At 37.6% G+C, this 25,164-nt stretch overlaps 1 protein-coding gene across 6 annotated transcripts in view; it reads right to left on the bottom strand.

Moving 5' to 3' along the window:
• The window catches only part of TTBK2 (tau tubulin kinase 2), a 138,292-nt gene that overhangs the window by 45,406 nt on the left and 67,722 nt on the right, over positions 1–25,164 (bottom strand). For 5 of the 6 annotated variants that reach the window (XM_060294404.1, XM_060294403.1, XM_030842692.2 and 2 more), the window contains 6 exons: positions 25,038–25,111; positions 18,336–18,476; positions 16,449–16,553; positions 6,049–6,114; positions 1,795–1,887; positions 562–687 (listed from right to left, as the gene is read on the bottom strand). In XM_060294404.1, coding sequence (XP_060150387.1) covers positions 562–687; positions 1,795–1,887; positions 6,049–6,114; positions 16,449–16,553; positions 18,336–18,476; positions 25,038–25,111 — 605 coding nt within the window. Of the gene's footprint in view, positions 1–561; positions 688–1,794; positions 1,888–6,048; positions 6,115–11,077; positions 11,176–16,448; positions 16,554–18,335; positions 18,477–25,037; positions 25,112–25,164 lie in introns of those variants that run through there. The other variant, XM_030842695.3, reaches the window with a different exon arrangement.

Below are 25,164 nucleotides of genomic sequence, written 5' to 3'. Positions count from 1 at the left end.
TCTTCTGAAATCTAGCTGGTTGGGGTTAGGGATGCAATTTGTGGTAATCCTAGTCACCCTTGTAAGGCCTTATTAACTGATGCTCTGAGGAAATGTTTCACTCACCACAGACAAAACGGAGCCAGTAATCTTCACTGACTGCTGTCCCATAGCATATTAACATACAATATGCAGCCCTCAAGCCCTCGACAGACACATTACCTAGCTGGACATTTCCTTCTGGTCAATAAATTAGCTATAGGATTTTCATAATTTGAACTATCAGCAATTCTATACACCAGAAGAACCACAGCAGGAACAGTTAAAATGTTACATGATGAACAAACCTAAAACTCTAATGAAGTATGTTCGTCCAGAAGGGAGGAAACACACACACGTGCGCTCACGTGCGGACGTGGACCCTGTCATTATCAGTCAATTTAACCACATTTCTCAGGATGTATTAAAATAGTATTATTCTAGGGACTTCCCATACTCATTTATAGCACCCTCAACAGTACAATGAGTGAAGAAAGACTAAATGAGAGAGAATTAACCCACAGAACTCACAAAGATGATTACCTGGTAGTCTGGTTTTGTAAAATAATCCAAAGAGGAGATGTGGTCCAGAAAGATGCTGAATTCTGGAGGGAGATGTTTCAACATAAGCCTGTGGTCATACCTCTCCTTAATAGAGCCCACTTGTTCCTGGGAAGTAAAGAGAAAAGGAACCGAAGTCAATTTCTCTTGGCAGCTACACATTAAGAGCCTCTCAGTAACAGTCTCAAGGGTATGTACTACAGAATGAGACAGTGGGTAATTAAGCATAAAGCAAGAACTGAGCTCTTACTAATAGCTAACAGCCTAATGCACACTGCTTTAAGGCAGCAGGGGGAGGGCACTGTAGTGCAGAACCAAAGGGGTAACACAGTTCTGCATCAGTGAACACATAGCTCCCCAAAAGAAAGAGTTGACCTTAAATCTGGTCTACTTTTCTTTATCAACACATGCATTTATAGTTTTCAAATTGAACAATATGTGACAATTAAAAACTAAAAGCCTAATTGACTTATAAAAAAGAAAAAAGAGAACTAGTAAAAATAAAACCTAAGAGGGAGGGCTAGAAGTCAAATCAGAAATGACAATTGTACTTAAATTTGTATCTATTCTCCATGTACATTAAAAAAGTCATAACATTAATTACATTTCTAATATCAGCACACAGAAAGAAAAATATACATATTGGGATACAGTGAAAATGTTTGTAACTTTTAATTCTTATGCATAAGTATAATCTCAACAAAAATGCCTACCCAGAAATTTTTACTCCTTCCCCTACCAAAACTAACATTTCCATTTCTTTTTTAAAGGCTTTATTTTTTTTTTTAATATTTATTTATTTGGCTGTGCCGGGTCTCCGTTGTGGCATGCGGGATCTTTAGTTGCAGCATGCAGGCTCTTAGCTGTGGCATGTGGGATCTAGTTCCCTGACCAGGGATCGAACCCGGGCCCCCTGAATTGGGAGCATGGAGTCTCTTTGTTTTTTTTGTTTTTTCTGCGGTATGCAGGCCTCTCACTGTTGTGGCCTCTCCCGTTGCGGAGCACAGGCTCCGGACGCGCAGGCTCAGCGGCCACAGCTCACAGGCCTAGCCGCTCTGCGGCATGTGGGATCTTCCCGGACCGGGGCACGAACCCACGTCCCCTGCATCGGCAGGCGGACTCTCAACCACTGCGCCACCAGGGAAGCCCCGGGAGCATGGAGTCTTAACCACTGAACCACCAGGGAAGTCCTAACATTTCCATTTCCAAAATTACCTTGTCCTTTATTTTTCTCCAAGGCAGCTGACCAACCACAAATTCCACCAACATGTAGAATAAGGACCAAAGGTCATCATGTCTTCCCATTTCCTTCATAAGCAAAAGAGAATTCAGTCACATTACATTACCACTCCTTGTGAGTACATTACATTGTCTAAGGCCTAACTATTGTGTTTCATTTCCTATAAAACTATCTGGTAGGTATATCTATGTACCTGTATAGCTATACAGCAATCTACATGACACAACAGATATACTGAAAAACTTTTGATACAAAGAATATCCCAAAACCCAGAAATGCTGGAAATAATTAAGAGCCCATTAATTAATAAATGAGTTCACTAATTAGTAAAGGAAGGTTGTTGCCAAGGGCTTTGAGGAAAGGGGAAAGGGGAATTAGTGTTTAGTGGGTGCAGAGTTTCAGTGTTGCAAAATGAAAAAGTTCTAGAAATCTGTTGCACAATAATATGAATATACTTAACACTACTGAATTGTATACCTAAAAATGGTTAAGGTGGTAAATTTAATGTTATGTGGGTGTTTGGTTTTTGGGTTTTTTTTGCAGTACGCGGGCCTCTCACTGTTGTGGCCTCTCCCGTTGTGGAGCACAGGCTCAGGACGTGCAGGCCCAGCAGCCGTGGCTCACGGGCCCAGCCGCTCCGCGGCACGTGGGATCTTCCCGGACTGGGGCACGAACCTGTGTCCCCTGCATCAGCAGGCGGACTCTCAATGACCGCGCCACCAGGGAAGCCCTGTTATGTGTTTCTTACTACAATAATTAAAAAAAAAAAAAAAAAGCAAAGGAAATCTTAAGAGCCAAAATTAAAAGAAAGCTGGAAACATGAGAAGCAACCTAATACTGAAGCTCTGGCTTTGGCTATTTTGGGGGCATTTGTCATAGGTTTACCAACATGGGTTTTATCAATCATGAAGGGGACAGGATTTGTAACTTCCCCACCTCTACCCTCAACATATAGCTAGGACCCTCAAAGGACTATCTTTAGTGCAGATAAAGTGAGTGGTTAAAAAAAATTTGCCCTGAGAATCTGTTACCATAGGACTACCACTCACTCAGATCTGGGGTTTAAATTTATATTGTTTGTGTGGTCCAGGAAACCAGGCCCAGAAATTAAGTGTTTTCTGGGTGATCCTGTCCTACAGTAATGACAGATACAAATGAAAATCCTCTCAAGATACCCTTAAATTCAGACCTCATTGAATTCCTAGAGATAAAGCCCCACCAAATATAAGTTCATTACTTGAAATTATAAAATATATTAGAAAGCAAGCTACCATAAACTAACGGCAAGAAAAACTATAAAGAGCAGAATTAGATATCCAAGAATTTCAGAATGGAATTATAAGATATAGAATATGAAATAAGATATTTAAAATGTTTAAAAAATAGAATCAAAGTCACAAGAAAGGAAGCATATTCTCTCCCCCCAAATAAAAAGACCAATTAGATTTATAAAAGGACTAAAAAGAACATTTAGAAATAAAAAGCACAAATATGTAATTAGAAACTGAATGGCTAGGGAATTCCCTGGCAGTCCAGAGGTTAGGTGCTTTCACTGCCAAGGGCCTGGGTTCAATCCCCCGTCGGGGAACTGAGATCCCACAAGCTGCGTGGCATGGCCAATACACCACCACCACCACCAACAACAACAAAAACCCACACTCAATGGACAAGGTTAAAAGCTGATCAAGCACACCAGAAAAAAAGAATTAATGAACTGGAAGACAGATCTGAAGAAATTATCTAGAATGCAAAAAAGAGACCAAAAGAGAAAACCTGAGAGTGAACTTAAAAGGCATGGAAGACGTAACAAGAAAGTTTAATATGCATCAATTTGGAGATATGAAAATAAAGGTACAGAGAGAAAGGAAAAGAGGCAACATTTAAACAAGCAATGTCTGAGAATCTTCCAGAATAGATGAAAGATGTGAATGTTCAGGAAGCAAAACAAATCTCAAAACAAATTAAATATAAAGAAATCCACACCAAGGCACATGCAGGACACCAAAGACAGAGAAGATATCAAAAGTAGTCAAGAAAAAAAGGACAAATTAAATACAAAGTAACAATAATACATGAACAAAGATCTCAGTAGCAACCATAGAACCAGAAGAAAGTAAAATAATTTCTTCAAAGTACTGACATAAAACAAATATTAACAAAGGATTAAAATGAAGGAAAACAATGAGATGAAGTAAACAGAGTTCATCAAGTATTTTGAAAAGTCCTTGTATTGTTTGGGAATTATTTACATTAAAAATTTAAGATTCTCTAAATAAACTTGATTTTACTTAAAAAAAAAAAGTTTAAGATTTAGGTACCCAAAAAATAGAAATGCAGTGTATTAAGTTTAGAAATTATCCAATCGTGGTCGCAGAGTATGGAAGAAAGAAGTATATTTTAGAATTACCTGGGAATTCTTTTTAAATTAGACAAGACACTCTCAAGGTTCCACTAGCTGCACTCCTGTGTCACCACATACACTGACAATCACTGTTGTGAAGCTGTGTTACTGTGTAAAGCATTCTACTCCTCAGGTGTGTTGGGAGCAGAAATGAAGGGCAAGAACCACTGCTATACACTATCAAATTTCTCTACCAAGAATAATAAGCAGGTTAACAGAGCAACTGATAGAGCACTCTATGCTGGAAAGGCTTTTAGAAGAAATCTCTACTCTTCAAACTAAAAAAATATATATATATATATACACATATATATATATAAAATCTCTTTCTAGCAGCTATTTTGAAAATGTTTATATAGCTATTATGATCTCTGAAAATGTTTATGCTTATCTCAAAAAGAATGTCCTATTCCAAAGATTCCAATGTGGACATATTCTTTAATAGAATTAATTAGAAAGCATAGTACTTCTAAACTTTCGCAAGAATCTATCTGGAGGATGCGTACCTCTTTTCAAGGTAGAATAATTAACTAAATACCATAAAATAAAACAACACTGAATCAAACCAAATGAGTTAAAATGCTCAGCAGAGTGCTACACACTGATAAAAATACTTTTCCTATTTTCAATTTATAATCACATCCTAAGAAACCAAATTAACTAAAGCATAGCATATAAAACTACAGCATTCTCTTCCTATTACATTTAGCATTGGTCAAGTTATTATTATTTTTTAAATTTATTTATTTTTGGCTGCGTTGGGTCTTCGTTGCTGTGTGTGGGCTTTCTCTAGTTGCGGTGAGCGGCGGCTACTCTTCGTTTAGGTATGCAGGCTTCTCACTGCAGTGGCTTCTCCTGTTGCAGAGCACAGGCTCTAGGCACGTGGGTTTCAGTAGTTGTGGCGCATGGGCTCAGTAGTTGTGGCTCGCGGGCTCTAGAGCGCAGGCTCAGTAGTTGTGGCACACAGGCTTAGTTGCTCCGCGGCATGTGGGATCTTCCCAGACCAGGGCTCAAACCCATGACCCCTGCATTGGCAGTAGGATTCTTAACCACTGCGCCACCAGGGAAGTCCTGGTCAAGTTTTTATTAAAGCAGTTTTGGCTTCACAGAACAAGAATAAGGTAACAAAAGACCAAGAAAAGATTTCTATTTATTTAATCAAGGAATCACTTGTTATATTTCTCAACTCTGTCCAAACAAGTTCAACAGTTGAGAATCCATAAAGTACCCACCTTTCCTATTCATAACTAAGGTTCAGGATGAGGAAAAAAAAATTTAGAGCAAAACAAAAGGATCAAAGTTAAAAAAAGAGAGAGAGAAATTTTTTTAATTTAACCCAAGAGGAGAGGTATAATGTACTAAGATGAAAAAAAAATTTTAAGTTGTTATATTTTAGATCTTCATGAAAACAAGTTTGATGGAGAGGGGAATATCACAGATTAGATGTATATTACAGATAAAATGACCTCCTTCATTAGGTATTGATAGTATGAATTCCCAAATAACTTCTTGAAATAGAACACAGATATTTTCTTTCTTCAAAATTCTATAGTAAATTTAATACTTATATCTAATTAAGGACACAAGATTCTCCATAGACATATATATAATTAGCCATTATATTTTCTGCCAAATTAAATTTTATTTTCTATGCAGCTGCACACATCTATTATCTATCCACTATGCATCATACCATGCATTAGTATTTCTAACACCTTTCCTTCTGCTCCCAAGCACTTTCCACACCTCTGTACTCTAATGTAAAGAAGTCAATCTGATTCAAGCATCAGCATGCTTATACAGCCATGACTCTAGTTCAGATACCTACCCTGTTCCGATGAGCATTGATTGATGCGTAACGAACTGTCCCTCGAAAGCCTGCCACAGCTCGAGGCTACAAAACCAAGCAAAGAATAGTAACTGAGCTTTAAATAGCATAAGATTCAGCACACTTAAGCCCATGAAGTAGAAGGGAGAAAAGTGTATTACTGTGAAGAAAACACTACTTAAATTTCTAACACTTTTAATAATTGTGAAATTATAAAAATTAGAGAGAATATCTCTAAATCATATGTTTAAAACATATTAGTTATCAATGAGTCCCATTTTAGTTATCGATGAATCCCATTTTTTCCTACCATTTTAAAATAAAGTAGGATTTATGACAAATAAACTCTGTACATTAGAAAACATAAAAGCTTTCATGACAAGCATCATAGTATATACATTAATATTCAGGCTCTGGTTACAAATAAGTATATTAAGACCATGCGGTCTAAGTAAAATAAGATGCCAACATCTTTGTGTCTTGGCTATATCATTCAAACTCAATTCAAAGATGGTGGCAACTTGTACCTCTCCCTGCACATGTAATTCACATATTCATAAACTTAAATTATTGGGTACTATTACCCCAAGAGTTCCCTTAATGCCCTTTATAGTCAATCCCCTTGACTCCCAGTTTCTGGCTGGCAACCTCTGATTTCTGTCCTTCCTTAGAACTTAGAATTGTCTAGTGTTTTAGGTTTAACTATTCTAATTACTGTGTAATGGTATCTCACTGTGGTTTTAATTTGCATTTCGCTAATAACTAAAGATGTTCAGAATTTGTTCATGTACTTATTTGCCATCTGTAGTATCTATTCTTTAAAGAAATGCCTATCCAAATCTTTTGCTTATTTTTATAGGTTTGTTTTTTTATTATTGAGTTTTGAGAATTGCTTATAGATTCTGGATATAAAGTCCTCTGTAAGATGTGTGTTTTGCAAATATTTTATTCCAGTCTGTGATTTGACTTTTCATTTGCTTAACAGTGTGTTTTCAAAATGCAGAAGTGTTTACTTTTGATGAATTTTTAATTCTTTTATTTTTGTACCACATGAATATATTTCCAAAACTTATGTTTAAAAACATCTTTAAAGAAAAAGAAAATAAAAAGTGAGAGTGGTTAGTAACCTAAGAGCATGTTTTATTAAAATAAATACCTAGAAGCCAAAGCAATCTTGAGAAAAAAGAACAAAGCTGAAGGTATCATATTCCCTGACTTAAGACTATACTACAAAGCTACAGTAATCAAAACAGCATGGTACTGGCACAAAAAATAGACACATAGATCAATCGAACAGTATAGAGAGCCCAGAAATAAACCCACACAATTACAGTCAATTAATCTATGACAAAGGAGGCAAGAATATAAATGGAGAAAAGATAGTCTCTTCAATAAGTGGTCTGGGAAAACTGGACAGCTACATGTAAAAGAATGAAATTAGAACATTGTCTCACACCATATATAAAAATAAACTCAATATGGATTAAAGACTTAAATATAAGACCAGAAATCATAAATTACTTAGAAGAAAACATAAGCAGACACTGACATATATCGTAGCAATTTCTTAGATCTGTCAGGCAAAGGAAACAAAAGCAAAAGTAAACAAATTGGACCTAATTAAACTTAAAAGCTTTTGCACAGCAAAGGAAACCACTGAAAAAATGAAAAGACAACCTACTGAATGGGAGAAAATATTCACAGATGATATGACCAATAGGGGTTAATATCCAAAATATATAAACAGCTCATTCAACTCAGTATCAAAAAAAAACCCCGATTAAAAAATAGGCAGAAAACCTGAATAGATATTTTTCCAGAGAAGACATATAGATGGCCAAGAAGCACATGAAAAGACACTCAACACTGCTAATCATCAGGGAAATCCAAATCAAAACCACACCTGTTAGAATGGCTATCATCAAAAAGAACACATATAATAAATGTTGGTGAGGACAGGGAAGAAAGGGAACCCTCATACACTGTTAGTGGGAATGTAAATTGATGCAGCCACTATGAAAAATAGTCTGGAGATTCCAAAAAAAACTAAAAATAGCTCATAGACAATATGATCTAGAAATTCCACTCCTGGGTATATATCCAAAGAAAATGAAAACACTAATTCAAAAAGATACATGCACCTCAATGTTCATAGCAGCATTATTTACAATAGCCAAGATATAGAAGCACTCTAAGTGTCCATCAACTTATGAATAGATAAGGAAGATGTCACACACACACACACACACACACACACTGGAATATTACTCAGCCTTAAAAAGAATAAAATTTTACCACTTGCAACAACATGATGAACCTGAAGGGTATTATGCTTAGTGAAATAAATCATATAGAGAACGACAAATACTGTATGTTATCACTTATATGTGGAATCTAAAAAAATGAAACAAACAAATGAATATAAAAAAACTGAAACAGGGGGCTTCCCTGGTGGCACAGTGGTTGAGAGTCCACCTGCCGATGCAGGGGACACGGGTTCGTGCCCCAGTCCAGGAAGATCCTACATGCTGTGGAGCGGCTAGGCCCGTGAGCCATGGCCTCTGAGCTTGCGCGTCCGGAGCCTGTGCTCCGCGACGGGAGAGGCCACAACAGTGAGAGGCCCGCGTACCGCAAAAAAAAAAAAAAAAACTGAAACAGACTTACAGACAAAGAGAATAAACTGTGGTTACCACTGGGGAGAAAAATGGGGAGGGGGTAAGACAGGGGTAGGTGATTAAGAGATACAAATTACTATATATAAAATAAATAAGCTAAAAGGAAGTATCATATAGTGCAGGGAATAGAGCCAATATTTTATAATAACTATGTAATAAAGAACTATGTAATAAAACCCTCAATGGAAATAAGAAAATAGATGAAATTCTGGAATGGTAAGATTTAAAATTTTTTCTTAAGTAGGACACTATAGCCCTAGGCACTGGAAGTTTCAGCTGAATGGTTAAGAAGGAAGCAGCAAGAGAAAACATGGCATTCCAAGAGCTTAGACACAAAGGGCCAATGTAAGATGCCAGCTCAAGGGCTAAAGAAACTGAGGCATCCTCTAAACCGGGAGGGAAAACATGAACATGCAGATTCAAATCACTAAGTAAAGAGAAGTTCAACTCCAAAACTGTATGGACCAAAGTACTGCAAATATATATACAGAGACACACACTACTCCTTTTTTTTTTTTTTTTTTTTTTTTTTTTGCAGTACGCAGGCCTCTCACTGTTGTGGCCTCTCCCATTGCGGAGCACAGGCTCCGGACGCGCAGGCTCAGCGGCCATGGCTCACGGGCTCAGCTGCTCCGCAGCATGTGGGATCTTCCCAGACCTGGGCACGAACCCGTGTCTCCTGCATTGGCAGGCAGACTCTCAACCACTGCGCCACCAGGGAAGCCCACAAGTCCTTTTTATCTCACATCCCTATTTGATACAACTAATACATCTTAAAGGTTATAGACAGTAGAGGCTCTCCCACGTGCGCCAACTACTGACGCCTCCACGCCTAGAGCCCGTGCTCCGCAACAAGAGAAACCACCACAATGAGAAGCCCGCGCACCGCAACAAAGAGTAGCCCCCACTCACCGCAACTAGAGAAAGCCCGCACGCAACAACAAAGACCCAACACAGCCAAAAATAAGTTAATAAATAAATTCATAAAAAACGAACAAAAAACAGTAGAGGCTCTCAAAACCAACCACATAAACAACTTGCTAGTATCGCTAGTGTAACAGATAGGATCCATCATTCCCTTTGTAATGCATTCTGACTGACAATCCTATATCATACGTTTGGAAAAATAAATACACATTTATGTTTTGAGGGAGTTTCTCTGTGGTGATGGAATAGTTTTATATCCTGATTGGGCTGTTGGTTATATGAATCTACATGTGTGATAAAATTTCATATACCCACCCCTCCCCTGAAAGGAAAAGTGTATGTAAAAAATAGTGAAATCTGACTCAGGTTTGTACTTGAGTTAATAATAGTATACCAATAACAGTTTCTTAGTTTTGACCACGTATTATGATTATGTAAGATGTCATCATCGGGGGAAGCTAGGTGAAGGGTACATGATAACTGTACTATTTTACAACAGCTCCCTGAATCTGCTCCATACTCCAAAACAAGTACCCTCGGGCCTATAGAAGAAAGAAGAAAGCAAAGTAAGGGACTGGTTAATGCAAAATATAGAATGTAGGTTATGGCTGCAATGGCCACTATAATAGCAACTTAAAACTAAATGAAATTTAAAATTCAGTTCCTCACTTGCTCTGGCCACAATTCAAGTGCTCAATAGCCACATGTAGTCAGTGGCTACCATATAAGACAGTACACATACAGACACTTCCACCTTCGCCGTAAGCTCCATTGAAGGAGCTCGAAGAAGGAAAAGGGATGTGATCAGGAAGTGATCGACCCACAGAACACTTCTAAGGTGGTAATGAACTATTTCTTAACTTAGATGGAGGCCATGGATGTTTTGACACTCTTCCTTAAAATTTTTATATATGTTTTTTACACTCTTCTAGAATACATATAGCAAGGCAAAAAAAAAAAAAGGAAATATTGGTTTTTGCAGATAACATGATGGCATACCTAGAGAATCCAAGCAACTCAAGTTTCTTAAAAGCAATAAATAAACAAAATTGTACTATATAAAAGAAATCTACCCAAGCAACTTTTGATTTTATATTAGTGGAACAATATAAGAAAATGATTTCAATCATAATTATGATCCAAAAAGTAAGAAAGTAATTTTACTTGAGATTTAAGAGTTTTAAAGAAAATTATGAAATCCTACTGGCATAAAAACTCTAAAAGGAACTAGCTATTAACACATAAATAAAGGGAAAGTTAACTCCTTACACAGCCTGGGCTACATTCGACCACAATGATATTCCCTCTTTCTTCCATAGTGCTAACCTGACCCCAACCCCGGTTAAACTCAATTCATAGACGAAACTGTACCTGTAAACAAGCAGTTAAAAGTATATGGAGAAAAAGGATTGTACTGACAATCTTACCTTAAATTACCATCATACTCAAATGAGCTTTCAGCACAGCCCAGCAATCTATTATATTTTCCCAGTCAGTTTGCTCTCTCCCCTTCCATGATAACTATTTCACACGTGCTCTTCTCTCCTCAACCTCCAACACCATTTTGCACTCTCAGCAAAAGGCCTTGTCTCTTTCTTCACTGAGAAAATAAAAGCCATGAGAGAACTTCAACTTCCACCACCAAATCTAAATGCCTACCTGTATCTGTGTCCATTTATTCTACCTTTTCTCAGTTACAGTGGAAGAAGTGTTCTTGCTCTAATAATGGGCTACCCTCACCATTGTGCCAGGATTCCTTCCCCTAACAGCTTGCAAGAACTTGGCTCCTATGATTGTTCCTGCTCTGTCCTACATCATCAATTTTTTTCATGTCTCCTGGAGCACTACTAATATTAGAACACGAGCATGCTACAATAGCTGACGTTAAAAAAAAATAAACTAGGGAAGGAGGAAAGGATTTTACTTTCCTTACAACTACTTCCTTGTTTCACTTATATTCCCTTTCTCCACATCCTCTCCCCAACACTTTCTTTAACCTACTCCAATTAAGTTTTCATTGCTCTACAGAACCACTTTTATAAAAGTCACCAGTCACTTCCACCTTGCCAAATCCAGATGATCAGTTCTCAGTTCTCCTACCTTCCTTGACCTATCAGTAGCATCAGTAGCACCCCATATATTTGAAGCATTTTCTTCCCTTGGCTCTCAAGATACCACACTCTCCTGATTTTCCTCCTACCTCACTGGCCAATCCTCCTCCCCACTGTTCTTTGCTAATTCATAGTTCTTTTCTATCCATTATAGAGTTGCTAAAGTGTCTCAACGGCTCAGACTCAGACCTCTCCTCTTTTCTAGCTATACCTTTTCCCTAGCTGATCTAACCTAGTTCCATTTTTTAAAACTACCATTTATTTTTAAACACTGGGAGCAAATGATTCTTAAATTTATATTATCTCCATCCCTGATAATCTCCTTTGAGCTACAGATTACTATATCAAGTCAACTTCTTATTATTTCCATCTAGAATCTAAGAGGCATTTTAAACTTAACTTTTAGAAAATAGAACTTCCGGGGACTTCCCTGGTGGTGCAGTGGTTAAGAATCCACCTGTCATTGCAGGGGACACGAGTTCGATCCCTGGTCTGGAAGGATCCCACATGCTGCAGAGCAACTAAGGCCATGCGCCACAACTACTGAGCCTGCACTCTAGGGCCCTCGAGCCACAACTACTGAAGCCCACGTGCCTAGAGCCTGTGCTCCGCCACAAGAAAAGCCACCACAATGAGAAGCCCGTGTACCGCAACGAAGTGTGGCCTGCGCTTACCGCAATTAGAGAAAGCCCGTGCGCAGCAATGAAGACCCAATGCAGCCAAAAATTTAAAAAATTAAAAAAAAAAAACCTGAGCTTTAAAAAAAAAAAAGAGAACTTCCGTTTTTCCCTCATAAAACTTCCGTTTTCCCACACTTCAGCCTTCATCTCTATCATGGTTTCAGGACAAAAACTTAGAAGTCATTCTTGACTCTTCTTTTCCCTTCACATTTCAGTATCAAATCCAGAAGGAAGTCCTGTTAAATACGTCTTTAAAACATATCCTAAATATAAGCATTTTCCACATGTTCATTGTACCACCCTAATGCCCTAAGTCCCAGCCACCAGCAATGACCACTGGACCATGGCATTAGCCTTTTAACTTGTCTTTCTGATTCTACTCTTGCTCTCAATAGTCTCTTCTTCACAGAGTGATAAAAAAAAAAAAAAAAAGTCCTAAGAATTGAAAAACTGCTGTTCAGAATAGAAGTGGGATTCCAGAAATATATTCAAATCCAATACACTACATAGAAACTAATTTCTTTACCTGCCCAAATACCAATTAATACAAGAACATTGATAGAACTGAAGATAGTCTTCCATAATTTCAAGGCACTTAAATTCTCATGTGGCTAAGTTTTAAATATAACCTACTTCTGTATATAACTCTATAGTTAGCTTATTGACAGAGCATGTAACATATTATGCAACAACCCTGCTTCCTATCACACTTAGAATAAAATCCATCTCTTGGCAAAATCATTCACATTCTGGGGCCTACCAACCTCCTAAACTCGTCTCTCTCCACTTACCCACCACACTATGCTATACCATGCTACAGCCACAGTGGCCTCCCCACTTTTCCTTGAATAAACCAAACTTACTCTGCCTCAGTCTCTGCACTTGCTGCTCCCTTTGCCTAGAGCACTCTCTTTCCAGAAAATCACACAGCCTGTTCTCATACTTCATTCAACTCTCAACTAAATACCTCCTTAGAGAAGTCTTTTCTAACTAATACCTCTAAAATAGTCTCCTAGCCTCACTGCCCATCACTCTCTATGTCAATACCCTGCTTTCTGCTGTTTTTTTTTTGTAGAATTTATCACAATCTAAAATTATGTATTTATTTGTATATTATCTGTCTTCACCACTAAAATATAACCTCCATAAGAACCTCATTTTGGTCTGCTGTTCACTGCTGCAGTCCCAGCACCTAGACCCATGCCTCACACATAATCTGTGCTCATTTAATAAGGGTTTTATAAGTGAATAAATAATAACCTCATAATATTCTAAAAACTAAAAAAAAAAAGATACTTGGAATAGAAATGAGACTCCAGAAATATATTCAAGTCTAATAAGCTGCACTGGACCCAAATTCATCACCTGCCTTGCTATCTATTAATGCAAAACCTTCACTGGAACCAAAAAGATTGTCTTATAATTTCTAGGTGCTTAAATTTTCATGTGCCTATATTTTAAATATAATTTACATTTATTGTATACAGTCTGTTATTATATAGTTATTAGCTCATTCAAAACCAGTGTTTCAACTTCTGTGCAACTAATCTGCTAGAAATGAAAATCACAGTCAGTACCAAGTTGAAACAAAAAGTATAAAAGTAGACATTATAACACAACCATTGTATCAACTATACTTCAATTAAAAAATAAATTTAAAAAAAAAGTAGACATTAAAGAACTGTAGGGGGAGATCAACTGCCAGTATGAACATGAGGAGCTCTAACGACCTGCTCCCCAGTAAAACTGGTAAAAACATTTTAAAAAAATAACCATAGCCTCTGGAAATGGTCCTTCAAGCAAACAACAAATGATGAAACAGCTATTTCATATTCATGAAAAGTCAGTAAGAAAAGCTAGAGTCTATGGTATTTGAACCAAAACCGCTCCCCCTCCTTCCTCTCTTCCAGATCAGCAGGGGTGGCTCCACTCCAGGATGCTGCAGCCGAGAACACAGGGCTCCTTCCTTCCCCAGTTCCGAGCCAGAGGGCTTTCTTCGTGTAGGAGCAGGACTTCAGCATTTCTCATCTTCTCCCAGCTGCCTGTTGCTGACGAGGCTGTCATGGGCAAGCGTGGTACAGAGGTGGAAGCCCCTTTCTTGCACCCAGCTTCCACTAATGGAATGAAGGCTCTACCTTGGGCATGATGTGCTGAAAATACTGGGGCCCCAAAAGCCCTTCACCTGGCTCATGAAGCAGTGGTTCCATGCCAGGAGAGTCAAGCCAAGAGACCTCAGGCTACTGTCCCGATCTCAACCAGAGGGCCCTGCTCCCAAGAGAGGATGTCACTCAGAGAGAAGTCTGCCATAGTCCTCACCCCCAACTCCAGAGCCCTCGGTCAGAGATTTTGTCTGCAGACAGAAGAATGCCGTAAAAAAGTTTATCTCCCAATCTCTTCCCAAAGGAACTTATTTCATTTGCAACAGTGAAGTTAATTAAACTTAAGACCCTCTCATTAATAGTGGAGGTTATAGTACAGAGAATTGGGAGGATTTGTGGATCTGAGGATACAGCCTAGACCACAGGCTGGCCAGGTGAGAACCAGGGGAATAAGACAGGTGGGGGAGCCCGTCTGGGGTCAGAACAAACATCAAACTATAACCTCAGAAGGGAATTCCCTGCCAGTCCAGTGGTTAGGACTCTGCGGTCTCACTGCTGAGGGCCCAGGTTCAATTCCTGGTCAGGGAACTAACCCTGCAGCAGCGGCCAAAAAACCCCCAAACTATTCCATTTTAGGAGCCACAATTTGATTGGATTAGTCTGTCAAGGAATGTACGTCTTGGGGCACTGTTTTAAGCAACACAGCAATCAGCCAGCAATCAGCAGGTTTAAAAACTGGATGTGGTCAGAAAAAGTGTGGAGGAGAGCCCTACCAGTACCACTGTCATTCCAGGGTGACGATGGGCAGACCTAAAGCTGCACCTCCCTGAGGGGCAACAAGAGAGACTTAACAGGGCTTCCCTGGTGGCGCAGTGATTGAGAGTCTGCCTGCCAATGCGGGGGATGTGGGTTCAAGGCCTGGTCTGGGAGGATCCCATGTGCCGCGGAGCAACTGGGCCCGTGAGCCACAGCTACTGAGCCTGTGCGTCTGGAGCCTGTGCTCCGCAACAAGAGAGGCCGCGACAGTGAGAGGCCCGTGCACCGCGATGAAGAGTGGCCCCTGCTCGCCGCAACTAGAGAAAGCCCTCGCACAGAAATGAAGACCCAACACAGCCAAATAAATAAATAAATTTATTTTTTAAAAAAAGAGAGAGAGACTTAACACTATGTGCTGGGATGGGGGGGAAGGATAAAATAATCTAGTCAGTCACTAAACATATAAATAAGCAAATAACACTAACAAGCCCTGGAAGGGAGGACCAGTACCCAGAATTGCTATAATATATTATCTAAAATGTCCTGTTTCCAACAACAAAAAAATATAAGACATGCAAAGAAACAGGAAAGTGTGACCCATACATGTAAAAAAAAAAAGTAGGCAACAGAAACTGACTATAAGAATGACTACATTCTTCTCCTGTTGGATATAACAGGAGAAGATTTCAAAGTAGGCATTATAAATATGTTCAAAGAAATAAAGGAAAGCTTTCCCTTACTTAAAGAAGTAAGGAAAGTGTAATTACAATGCCATATCAAATAGAGAATATCACTAAAGAGAAATTTTTAAAAAGAACCAAATGGAAATTCTGGGTATGAAAAATACGGTAACTGAAATAGAAGTACAGGATGTACAGAGACTCAGACTGCAAAAAAGACCCTTGATGCTAAAGTGGTAATGTGTGTTCTTATAAGACCACTCTAAATCTGCGTCTAATGTACATGTTTTTAAAAGCCACAACTCTCAATAATAAAATTAATTAACACCACCTATAAAGTAATCATAAAATCTATATGATACTTCTTGGATGACATCCATTCTGATACACAATTAGCATTTCTTTAAAAAGCGTGACACTATAAATAATAAGTTAATTCTCAAATATTTAATAATAACATGAAAAATCTTACTGGTCTGACGTCACCACAGGAATTGGTAAATTGTCGAGCCAAGCCAAAATCAAGCATGTAACATTTCCTACATGTACTAGGAAAGCGACCCATGGCAAAGTTTGACTAGAAAAATAAAGAAGGAAAATATACATATTATTATTATACTTAGCTCTTATACCTTATCCTTCCTCTATTTTAATTCTTCTATTTAAACTCTATATAATACACATGTCCCAAATATACTATTCTAGTCAATGATGTTTACTGGATATTAATACATAATTTTGCTGTGGGTTCTATTAATGCCTAGAATCAGGTGAACTTTGAGCAACAAAAAATTTATGTGACTATAAATTTACATAAAACACAACACTGACTTAACTGGAATCAGTACTCTAAGCTCCTTGAAATTCTAGTCTAAGTCACTACTTACTTTTTAAAATGGGAGGAACGAGGAGTGAGCAAAATAGAATACATAGTTCAGAAATTGAAATGAATTTCCTATAAGCATCATGAACCTGAATTTCACTACATGTAAAAATTAAAATACAATTCAAGGACACATTTCAAAAAAGACTTAAGGAAAATACACTCTGCATTCTTCCCTTAATAAAAATAAATGTAACATTAAATGACCACAAACTTGCAAAGGTAGGTATATAAGGGAATTTTTCTTTTTAAAGTCAAAAGTCAAATTGTTATAGAATTGTTAGCTTTTATTTTAAAATACTGTTTTATTTTAAAATACTGTTCTACTTAGGGAGCTTTCTAATCAAAATGGAAACTCTTCAATCACCATGGTTCTCAAAAAATGACGTTTAACTTGACATAAAAATAAAAGCAGGAGAAATCTATTTTACATTAAGTCTGACTCAACTATGTTAATTTTAGTTGGCATTTTCATGTAAACTGTTTAATTTTAGAAATCATGTAGCAACAGATGGAAATAATTTTCAACTGCAACAACCAACATATGATAAATTTATAGTAAATACAGCATATCAGAAATGGGTTATTTCTCCTTGTAATACAAAAACCAAGAAAGAGAAAATAAAGACATATTTCACAGTTACAGAAATGACAATTTCTAAGAAAAGACAGAATAGAAAAAAATACTATATATTGGCACTGTAGCACTCAGGAGAAAAATCAAGCTCCTTCATAACTGATGGTTTCTTATAAGTATAATTTGTCACTTGAGAAATAGTTCAGGGCTTCCCTGGTGGTGCAGTGGTTGAGAGCCCGCCTGCCGATGCGGGGGACACGGGTTCGTGCCCCGGTCCGGGAGGATCCCACATGCCGCGGAGCGGCTGGGCCCGTGAGCCATGGCCGCTGAGCGTGCGCGTCCAGAGCCTGTGCTCCGCAACGGGAGAGGCCACAACAGTGAGAGGCCCGTGTACCGCACCAAAAAAAAAAAAAAAAAAAAGCAAGGAAGAGGAATAGACTGTTGAAAGGTTCTAATTTAAAAAAAAAAGAAAAAAAAAAAAGAAATAGTTCAAAGAACACAATGCCAACATCTGAAAGCAACATATGTACATATTTTTAACCAATATCAGGAAAAAGAAATCCAAAGAATAACTATTAATTTAGGTGTAAGGCTAAGTAACTGACAATGTTAACACATACAATAATAATAGTGAAGCATTAATAATTTTTAATTTGGCTGCTGAGCAACATTTTCATTGTATGAGAAAAGCTCTTTATTATAAGTTATAGTTTGTAATTATCATTTTTTTAATTAAAAGGCAAGTTACATGTACTTTAAGTTTACATCTTTGCCACAGAAATTAAAATACTACCTTGTATTTAATACAGAAAGCTACATTTGTAATTTACTGTGTCCCATCATAAGATTAAGAGTACCAAGCAAACTCATTCTGTGATCTGGAGGAAAAGGCTCCCTACCGGTTTGATGTCTCGGTGCAAGAATCCCACAGAATGGATGCTCTCAATAGACTCCAGAATCTGTCTACCCAACCGAAGAGTAGTGCTAATGGTGAATGTGCCCCGGGACTGGCTACGGCGTAGATCCGCCAGATTCCGACCCTGTGGAAACCAAATAAACACTTTCAAGTACTGTACTAAATGTATAAGAGAAGAGTAGAGAATTGCTCATTTACCATTAAAAAATGTTTTGACTGAAATAGCAAGGATTTTACCTGAATCATGAGCCTCTCACTCAAGAGAAGAGATTCTCTTAAGATAACGCATGAACATTTCGGAGAAATTTAAGAATAACCGAAGTTTTTTTAACATATTATGTTTCTTTTTAACTTTTTTTTTCTGAATGAAGGATTCTTTAAATTCTATAGAACTTCACAATTTTCTAAAGTTTCATACATGATTTCATATAATGCCATAATAACCCTTTTTAAAAATCTCCTATCCCTATACTGCCCCTACCCCCTCTCTCCCCGCTCCCCACTGGTAACCACTAGTTTGTTCTCTATATCTGTGAGTCTGCTTCTTTTTGGTTTTATTCACTAGTTTATTGTATTTTTTAGATTCCACATATAAGTGATATCATACAGTATTTGTCTTTGTCTATTCTACGTCTATAATATGTTTCTGAGTCATCACGTTTCCTTTGTCACTGATGTTATAACAAAATATAGTCTTGATTACTTAAAAAAGATATATACGGGCTTCCCTGGTGGCGCAGTGGTTGGGAGTCTGCCTGCCGATGCAGGGGACATGGGTTCGAGCCCTGGTCTGGGAAGATCCCACATGCCACGGAGCAACTGGGCCCGTGAGCCACGACTACTGAGCCTGCGCGTCTGGAGCCTGTGCTCCGCAACAAGAGAGGCTGCAACAGTGAGAGGCCCGCGCACCGCGATGAAGAGTGGCCCCCGCTTGCCGCAACTAGAGAAAGCCCTTGCACAGAAATGAAGACCCAACACAGACAAAAAATAAATTAATTAATTGAAAAAAAAAGCTTTAAGAAAAAAGATATACACAGGGAAGTAATTCCTCATTATTGCCTAACATATTCCTATACAAACTACTTAATTTTTCAGTGTCACAGTTTCCTTATAAAATGGGGCCCATAATACCTACCTTACACTGTTTTGTAAGGATTAAACAAGATCCATGTAGTGTTTAGAATACTGTCTGGCACACACTAGGTACTCAATAAATGCTAATTACTGTTATTATAAATAAAAATGATATGAAACAAACACTCGATTACTTATAGCAGTAGATAAAAGCAATGAATTTATCTAGCTTGTGCCGGATGTATTACATTCATGACTGTATTTAGTCCTTAGCACCCTAAATAGAAGTTATTCCTGTTTTACAGATGAGGAAACTGAGGCTCAGAGACTTTAAATAATTCTGACCTGTTAAGGTAAAACTGTTCTTCAAATCTAAGTCTGTTTGACTGGAAAGTGTTCTTTTTCCACTGCACAGTGCTGCTCTACCCAGAAGATTCCTCATTGCATAGGTTTCAAACAAGCAATCTGATGAGAAGAGCAGGCTAGGATGCTGCAGTTCCACCTCCCAAAGAATGGAAACTGGTTCCTATATCACAAGGGAATTTTAAACATCCTAATCTTTCTATACCCAAAATTTTATAGTGTATGTTTGGGATTAATACCACTAATACCATTACCTCAACTAAAGACAGTTAATTCACTTCTGAAAAAGTAATAAATTCTTAAGTGACTTAAATACCATTTAAAATAAAACATTAAATAGTAATCAAGTAATACAAGAATTGAAAAATTACAGAAAAGTCAGGAGCCTTTAATACTTCATTTCCTCTTTAAAAATGAGGTTTTCCCACAGCATTAATTGGTAGTTAACTTTTTTATTATTTTTTAATGTTAGTGGAATTTATTTTATTGTTCTCTACATCCTCAGCAAATGTAAAATGACTGATAATCTAGGGCAATAAGTTTTATAATTCCATGAGGTCATGTACCTAATAACTTTTATTAGCATTTCAATAATTTTTTCCTTCAAAAATCAGTATTTTGACTGCCAAATATATACCTAAGGTAATACTGGAACTTTATTTGTAAACAAATTCTGCCATCATAAAAGTTTTTGAAAGGAAATCAATTAAAGTGTATTTATGATATTAGTAATGCTTTTTAAATTTTAAATCTTTTAAAACATAAATCTAAGGTATCAATTAACAAAATCTGAGAAGATAAAAACAAAGCTGGCAAGGGTATGGGGAAAAGAATTATTAACATGGTACATACATGCAGGTTGATCCACCAAATTATACTTCAGGCTATATATTACAGGTGATTATTATTTGTTATAGATAAAAACTTAAAACAATCTATACATCCATCAATAAATGAAATGGTTAAATAAATTATGGTTCAGTCATCTTACTGACTGTTATGCAGCCACTAAAAAAAGAATGAACTCTCATATACCTATCCATCACCCAGAATTAACAATTATCAATTAACGGCCAATCTTGTTTCATCTGTTATCCACTCCTCCCCTCCCCCTATGCAACACACAACATCTCCCTTCCTACACACATATACTGGATTATTCTCATGTAAATTCTAACCATATCATTTCATCCACATATATTAGGCAAAGAGATGAAAATATAAAATCAAAGAAGTTACATGCCAGCAATTCTATCGCCACAAAATCAAAGAAGTTATATGCCAGCAATTCTATCGCCACAAATTTGAACTGGAAATATCAGTATGAACTATGATATATTTTTTCTTTAAAAAAAAAAAATCCTGAACCTATCCACTTGAAAAGAATTTAAAACAATGACCAACCCAACTGCAGCAGGCACCCATTGCATCTAGGCTGTCATCTCTAAATACCATTTATCATTAAGAGGAATCAGAAAGTAAGGATGCTATCAAGGTTCCCTACTGAGGAACCAACTCATTATTCTGAAAACTTTTAAATAAAAGAATCAAACATTAGTCCTTCCCTTCTGTGTGAAATGTACCTTAGGATAACCTGATAGTTGGTGGAGTGCTTTTTAAAGAATTCCAGCTAATAAAGAAGAAATTATAAAATTACAACAGTGTTATTTGCAACCCCACTGAAGTAATGAATCTAGGCAGTGGTTACTAATGGGTTGATAAAACCTAAAAGAAAAATCACTGGGAACTTTAAAATGGATGGAGAGGCTGATGGCCCTGAAACCTCACTGATCAATCTTAACATAACTAAAAGAGAGACCACCAGACACTGCCTACTGATGTGATACAAATAGGAAGCACACAACCCACCTCTGAAGTATTCTAGCCAAATAAAACAAAAGTGGAATCTGATCTAATCACAAGTTTATAGAAAATACAGGGGACAGAAGAACATGTTAAATATCACCACATGGAGACAATCAGCAAAATCCAGAATATGGAAACTTCTGCCTGACGAATGACTCTGTTTTTATCAATGACAATACAAACAACAAAAAGAAAACTGTAAGAAAAAAAAATGAGAGGGAACCTAAAGATTAAAAGAGGCTTAAGAGATATGTATGCACAAAATACAATGTGTGAACCTTGTCTGGAACCAGATTCAAGTAAAACAAATATAAAAAATAATAATAAGGGAGAGAAACAATCAAGAAAATCTAAAGATTGACTTGATAATTGATGTTATTAAGATACTATTGTGCATTATGGTTAACAGTGGGAAAAAAAGAATCCTTGACTCTCAGAAATATATATTGATATACTTACAGATAAAATATGCCTTGGATTTTCTTTGAAATTATCTGGGGAAGGAGAGGAAAGAGAGACTACACCTCAGATACGATTGGCCATTTTTTTTTTTTTTTCAGTACGCGGGCCTCTCACTGCTGTGGCCTCTCCCGTTGTGGAGCACAGGCTCCGGACGCGCAGGCTCAGCGGCCACGGCTCACGGGCCCAGCCGCTCCATGGCATGTGGGATCTTCCCGGACCAGGGCACAAACCCGTGTCCCCTGCATCGGCAGGCGGACTCCCAACCACTGCGCCACCAGGGAAGCCCAAGATTGGCCATATATTGATGATGACTGAAGATGGGTGGTGAGTACATAGATATTCATTATACTATTCGCTCTACTTTTATGTTTAATTTTTCCACAATAATAAAAAGTTTCAAAATATATAGCAGTTGGGCTTACATATATATATACATATATATATATATATATATATATATATAAAATATAGAGAGAGAGCAGTCCTGATGTTAGGCAATCTAGATCCACATCTGTACTGGCTACAGGCATTTTTTGCCCCTTCCTAGGTGATATGCCTATCACAAAATATCACCCTTTGGCTATACTAAGGATGATCATGTAAAGCCTCAATAGTGACAGGATATGAAATGAGACCTGGCCAAGGTCTTCCTAGTAGAAATGAGAAAAGAAACATGTGTGACTGCTTGAACCCTATTAGATTTCAGACCCATTTTAATGGTAAATAGCTAGAATTTCTACAAGAGAAACAGGATTATTCCTTAAAATTTTTAACAGCAGATATTATATAACTGAATTGCCAGGAGGAAAAGACTGAAGTTAACTTCAGAACAATGAGGGTTTTTAGAAAAAATTAGAAATGTCAGTGAGAAGCTGGGTCTGAGCATATACATTTTATTAAAATATATGTGGGAAACCCCAGCAGCCATCTTCAGTATGTCAAATAAGAGAAAGAACCCTTGAACAGTTATAACAGCTTTAGTCTTGCCTCAAATCAAGTCAACCATAACTGTAGGGATGGGAGGTTAATGGTGGGTTAATTTCCGCATGACAGGAAAGAATACAGCATGCAAGTCAAATTGAAAGGTTCTTGTATGGGTCCATAGGCGCTTGCCAAAGGTCACAAAAGCCATCGTTATCTGATATACACCAGCCTCCTTAGTCCTCCCAGACTAGGAGCCTTCCCATTTCCAGAAAGTGAGACTAAGGTTAAGTGCAAATAAAATAAAACCGAGTATATGCTAGGACTGAGAGAGAGGCTGCAGACTAAAAAAGACTGTCCATGTTCTCCAGTCAGTAGTAGCCTAAAGACAAAAATAGTTTTATTGTGCCAAGAATATTGGCCTCAGGCTTCCATCAAGTCCTAACACCCATCAAGTTAGTCAGTCTCAGGCAAACCACAAACCTCCTTGAGCTTAAGTCTCTTCATTTGCAAAATGGGGATAAAACCTGTCCTATCCTCTTCAGGGGATATGATAAGGATCAAATAAGATGCATGATAAATCCAGAAGAAAACTATAAAATAGCATACAAAAAGTTATATTATTATTGGTCAAAGTGAAAGACAGAATGGTCCATACTAATGACCTAAAAAGATACAGGGATAGCTACTTGAAGAAACAAAACTATGCTGGCTCAAGAGTAGTGAATCACATGATTCAAAGACTTTAAGGCTACAGTCTGCAGGGAGATTAATATCTATAGATCTAAATCAAATGCTGAAGGATAGCTGAGGGAAACAAAAAAAGAAGAGGAAGAATTTAGGCCAGGATCTATGTCTCTGAAATCACTACTATGTAGCTAAGTTGAAAAAATAAATAAATAAAAGAACCAAATGCCTAAAACAAACTTTGCTAAAGATGAAGTGAGGACCCTAAACTAGGCAGCAAAGTGAACCATGGCCTTTATTTTATTTTATTTTTTTATTATTTATTTTGGCTGTGTTGGGTCTTTGTGGCTGCAAGTGGGCTTTCTCAAGTTGGAGCGAGCACAGGCTATTCTTCATTGTGGTGTGCGGGCTTTCTCATTGTGGTGGCTTCTCTTGTTGCAGAGCATGGGCTCTATGGCGCACAGGCTTCAGTAGTTGCAGCACGCAGGCTCAGTAGTTGTGGCACACGGGCTTAGTTGCTCTGTGGCATATGGGATCTTCCTGGACCAGGGATCGAACCCGTGTCCCCTGCATTGGCAGGCAGATTCTTAACCACTGCACCACCAGGGAAGTCCCTGAACTATGGCTTTTACACATATTCACACATAGTCACACATAGTCACCTGATGGTGACTACAGGTTCAGAGCTGTGTGTGTGTGTGTGTATGTGTGTGTGTGTGTGTGTGTGTGTGTGTGTTCATTCAGGGGCAGAGGCAGTGTCAGAGAGAATGGGGTGATTTCTCTCTTCTCCTTGTTGTAGTCATTACTTCAATGCTCCCTTTCTGAATTTCTTGCATCTGCTACCCAACCCAACTCCACTTTCCATCTAAAGGATAGGGGAACAGAGCTATGTTAATGATAAAGAGAAAGAGGAATGGCATTTCTCCTCTATCTCATCTTATTTTTAAATTTTCAAGCAGTCAAGGTTGATACTTGTGAAAATGGAAAACTAGAGCCCTTAAGGTAGTGAAAGGTGGAGAAGGAAGGGACAGGGATAGGACAAAACTCATATTATATCCAGCAATCCATGTGGGGATCAAAAACTTTGCAATGATGACAATCAATGAAGATATGCATCAACTAAATAGTTGACAGAGACAACCCTTCCATCTTTGGAAAAATCTGTTATCAGGTCTGTTTAAAGTTCCATCTGCATAGTATAAAACATTCTGAGATGATACCAAGAATGTTGTTAATTTTATTCATATCTACTATAATTAGGTATTTTGATCAAAACTGGACAATTTTAAGATACATTTTCAAAGTAACCTACCTGCAACTGCATGACCACGTAGTTGAATCGATCATTCCTCCCACAGCCAATAAATCTACAAACATGGTCTTTCCCTGGATAAAAGAAAGAAAGAAAGAAGATAGTAGAAAAGGTTATACTATAGTTT

Source organism: Globicephala melas, chromosome 2 (assembly GCF_963455315.2).
Source record: "Globicephala melas chromosome 2, mGloMel1.2, whole genome shotgun sequence".
In the NCBI taxonomy this organism is placed as follows: domain Eukaryota; kingdom Metazoa; phylum Chordata; class Mammalia; order Artiodactyla; family Delphinidae; genus Globicephala; species Globicephala melas.
The sequence above is the reverse complement of the archived record's forward strand: the minus strand, read 5'-3'. Positions and strand labels throughout refer to the sequence as shown.